This window comes from Acomys minous (genome assembly GCF_964271855.1).
Source record: "Acomys minous genome assembly, chromosome: 9".
In the NCBI taxonomy this organism is placed as follows: Eukaryota; Metazoa; Chordata; class Mammalia; order Rodentia; family Muridae; genus Acomys; species Acomys minous.
In genome coordinates this window covers 80,967,068-80,971,704 of record NC_140490.1, presented here as the reverse complement: position 1 = coordinate 80,971,704, position 4,637 = coordinate 80,967,068, and the positions used below count along the sequence as shown (strand labels likewise).

General features: G+C 54.3%; 1 protein-coding gene across 1 annotated transcript; it reads left to right on the top strand.

The window, feature by feature from the left end:
• UQCR11 (ubiquinol-cytochrome c reductase, complex III subunit XI) lies at nt 1-4,637 on the top strand. The gene is made up of 3 exons (XM_084795633.1): nt 1-156; nt 3,381-3,532; nt 4,498-4,637. The coding sequence occupies exons 1-2, from the start codon at nt 107-109 to the stop codon at nt 3,499-3,501; spliced, it is 171 nt and encodes a 56-aa protein (XP_084651759.1). The 5' UTR covers nt 1-106; the 3' UTR covers nt 3,502-3,532; nt 4,498-4,637.

The following is a 4,637-nucleotide window of genomic DNA, read 5'->3' as shown; positions in this document are numbered from 1 at the left end:
CCCGGAAGAGGCTGCGTTTCCCTTGCGCATGCGCCGTGAGTCTGCACATGCGCGGTGCTCCACGGTGGTGAAACAGGGTGACCCTGAGTTTTGAGACCTTGCGGCGATGCTGACCAGGTTTCTAGGTCCGCGCTACCGGGAACTGGCCAAGAACTGGTGAGGATGCCGCCCACCGGCCCACCCGTGCGTCCTGGGGACAGGGGGGAAACTGAGGCTGGGACAGGAGAAGTGTTCCAGGAGGATACTTTACTGCTAGTGGTGGAGGATCCGAGGTCAGACTGCGATCACCCTCGTCCAGTGTCTGAGCTGCTCCGAGCCTCAGTTTCCCCAGCCCGACCTGGATCCAGAGCCTTGTGCGGCCCCGGGGGGCGCGGGTACACTGGCCTCCTACGGCTCGGAACTCCAACTTTCAGCCTAGCCCCTTGTGGCCCTTGGCTTTGATTTTACGGTCTTTAATTTTTTTTTTTTTAAACAGTGTTTCTGTAACCCAAGTTGGCCTCAGACTCCCAGCAATCCCCCTGCCTCACACTCCTTGAATGCTAGAATCTCAGGCACCCACCATCACCTTAGTGTTTTGTTTGCCTGCATGTCTGTGTACCCTGTGTGTGCCTGGCATCTGCGTCGACAAGAAGAGGCCATGTTGGTGCTGGGAGTTGAACCTGGCTCCTCTGGAAGAAGAATCATCTTCTCCCATTTAGATTTTAGGTTTATTTTATTTTATTTTTGGTTTTTTCGAGACAGGGTTTCTCGGTGTAGCCCTGGCTGTCATGGACTCGCTTTGTAGACCAGGCTGGCCTTGAACTCACAGAGATCCACCTGCCTCCACCTCCCAAGTGCTGGGATTAAAGGTGTGCGCCACCACTGCCCAGCTGATTTTAGCTTATTTCTAATTATATGTATATATGTAAGTTTGTGCGCATATGAGTGCAGGGGCGGGAAGTGTCCAGAATATGTCGTTGGGTGTCCTGGAGCTGGGGTCCTCTGCAAGAGTAGTGGACTCTCCCAACCACTGAGCCATCTCTCCAGTCCCTACTGCCTGGCTTTTCAGTTTTTGTTTGTTTGTTTTGTTTTTTGTTTTTCAAGACAAGGTTTCTCTGTGTAGTCTTAGCTGACCTAGGCTTACTTTGTAGACCAGGCTGGCTTAGAACTCACAGAGATCCGCCTGCCTCTTCCTCCCGAGTGCTGGGATTAAAGGCGTACGCCACCACACCCGGCACAAAATTTAAATTTAATTTTAGTTTTTGCTTTTTGCAATGATACAGTGAGACTCAGGCCTTAGAACTACTGTTGCGCTCACACCACTAAGTGACACCCCCAGCCCCCCGAAGGACTGTCACCCAAGAGTGTCAAAGCTACAGCTACGGCTCGGTGGGTAAGTAGGTCATCTAACGCGCTTGAGGATCTGGGTTCTAACACCGCAAGCAAACTTGGCATGGTGGTGCAGGCCCAGCACTTAAGCTGTGGAGGCAGGGGGATGAGGAATTCAAGACCAGCCCTGGATACAGGAGACCCCATCTCAAAAGCAACAGAGTATGGGTATTAAAGTTACCCAATTAATATAACAGGCCCAAAACTGCCCTTCCAGTGTCTGATGTGATTCTGAGGTCTCAGGGTCTACCCCAGTACCGCATGCCTGTCACTCCACTGGGGACGCAGGCAGTTTGTGGCTGCCCTCTGAGGCATATTCAATTCCAGGCCAGAGTAGGATACAGAGTCCTGTCTCAATAAACAAATAAGTAAGTGCCTACAACTGTGCTGTGCCTGACCCCCCGGAGGCTGGGTGGTGTAGGTGACCTCAGTGGGAGGCGGCACGGATGAGGCAGAGGCCGAGAGAGAGAGCTGGGGCTAGAGAGGTGGCTCAGTGGTTAAGAGCACTTGCCTGCTCTTCTGGGTTCAATTCCCAGCACCCACATGGCAACTCACAACTGTGTAACTCCAAGGTCTGACACCCTCACACCAATGTACGCAGATTAAAGTAAAAAAAAATAGAGAGAGAGAGCCACCTGTGGGAGCTAATGTTTGTATCTGTGGCTTGCAAGGGACATGCTGGGTGTCTTTGTAGGGGAGGTAAGGTTCTGGTGATGTGTGTAGCTCGGTGGCTGGCATCCTGGTGCTCTCTGTCCTCCAAGTTCACGGGCTCTCTCCAGCCTGGCACATGTCCCACTGGACATAGCCAGGGAGACTGGTGGTTGAACTGGAACCCCAGCAACCTGGTCCTACTACCCAAAAGGGAAGGGTCCCATGATGAACCAGCCCCAAGCTCCCATCTGACCCACACAAGGGTTTCACAGACATCCAGTGCTTGGAAGCCGAGTGCCAAGTGTATCAGTTACAAATGCTGGGTAACAAGTGGCCCTGAGCTTACAGGCTTAAAGCAGCATGTTGCCGTCTCATCCAAAGGCTTGGGAGGCCGAGGCAGGAGGATCACAGGTTCCAGGTGCACTTGAGTTGCATATTGGGTCTTGTCTTTTTCTATTTTTTTTTTTAAAAGAAATTCTTTTTTAAGATTTATTTATTTTATGTATATTGTACTCTGCCTACATGTACACCTGCAAGCCAGAAAAGGGTATCAGATCACATTATAGATGGTTGTGAGCCATCAAGTGGTTGCTGGGAATTGAACTCAGGTCCTCTAGAAGAGCAGACAGTACCCTTAACCACTGAGCCATCTCTTCAGCACCTCCCTCCCCCCATCCCCCCACTTTTTTTGTCTTCCCTTCTTTTTTGGTTTTTTGAGACAGGGTTTCTCTATGTTAGCCCTGGCTGTCCTGGACTCGCTTTGTAGACCAGGCTAGCCTCGAACTCACAGCGATGCACCTGCCTCTGCCTCCCAGAGTGCTGGGATTAAAGGTGTGCGCCACCACACCTGCCTCTCCTCTCCCCCACCCCCGGTTTGTTTGTTTGTTTGTTTTTTATTTATTTATTATGTATACAGTGCCCTGTCTGCATGTACTCCTGCAAACCAGGAGAGGGTGCCATATCACATTACAGATGGTTATGAGCCACCGTATGGTTGGTGGGAATTGAACTCAGGACCTTTGGAAGAGCAGGCGGTGCTCTTAACCACTGAGCCATCTCTCCAGCCCCTAACCCCGGTTGAGGTCATGTGTGCATGGAGGTCAGAGGGCAGCTTGAAAGTGTAGGTTCTCCACCACATGGATCCAACTCCTAACACACTTGGCAGCAAGGGCCTTTTCCCACTGAGCTGAGCTAAAATGCTGATGGATCCACACCTCTGCCTCCCGAGCGCGCTGGTGGAGGGTGAGCGCCTGCCCTGGTGCTGGGAAGGAAGCATCATCGAGGACCTTTGGCTGACGTCCTGGAGGGACGTGGTGGAGAAGGGCTCTCAGAGGCTAAGTCGACTGTCTCTCTCCTCCCAGGATCCCCACAGCCAGCATGTGGGGCACTGTGGGTGCCGTGGGGCTGGTGTGGGCCACGGACTGGCGGCTCATCCTGGACTGGGTGCCCTACATCAACGGCAAGTTTAAGAATGAGAGTTAGGAGCCCCTTTCCTCAGCCGCAGGCCTCGCAGGTGAGTCTGCCTGTCGGGCCGACTGTCGTGGGTTGGAAATTCTGGGGTGGCGTGGCTGTGGAACGGGATTTCGCATTTTGGACTCTCTGTCAGCTGTGGACATCGAGTAGAGCGGGTGGGTGAGGTGCAGACAGCCCTTTGTACAGATGGGAGAAGGAGGCTGCCCCTAGCCAGGAGCCTCTTGGGATGTGCAGAGGGCATGCGACACTGTGTCCCCCATCGAACCGCAGCAAACTGGTTGTTTTGCTTAGGTTGGTGGCTTGTTGCCCATAAAACAGTCCTGTTCAGGGCACGCCTGCCTCGCCTGGTGCTTATGCGCATGCGCAGGTAAGGGAGCCAGCGCCTGCGGTGGGGGCCTTCCTCTGTCTTCTCCACTTTACGTGAAGCAAGGTCTCACTAGACCGGAAGTTTGCCACTGTGGTTGGCTTCGGGCCAGCCAGCAACCTCCCCGGATCTGCCTCTTTCCACCCTGTGCCGGAGGGCCGGCTACAGGCGTGCGTGGCCGTGCCTGGCTTTTATGCGGTACTGGAGATTGAAACTAGCTTCCTCGTCCGCTCACAGCACAGCAGGCTCCCGCTCGCTGGACCATCTCTCTCGCCCCTCCACCTAAGATGCTTGTGTGGCTGTGGGGATGGGGTCGGCTGCAGTGCCCACAGAGGCCACAAGAGGGCGTCAGAGGCCCTGCACCTGGAGTCCAGGTGCTTGTGAGCTGCTGGGTGTGGGTGCTGGGAGCCGAACCACATCTCTCTAGCGCTGACCATTCGGGTCTCCTGCTGAGCCTGCAGCTCATGCCGGGCTTACTGCACTCCTATTGGGGATAGAGCTCCGGTCGTTACCTACCCATTGCTCTCACCAGTCCTCACCCCACGTTACAGTCGAGGGCCCTGTAGTCCGTGCTGCTCCCCTGAGCTGGCTCCTTGTGTGCTTAGCTTACCTCACTCTCAGTTGTCCCCTTCTGCCCCCAGGTTTCACACCCCTGCTGCCTCAGGAACAGCCTAACCCTGTGGAAGATGCTTTGGAAGCCGGATGCCCCTCGGGAGCCTCTGCAACGTGGACACTGGGGCTGCCAAGATGGGCGTGGCATTAAACCTCCTTCTTACTCTGA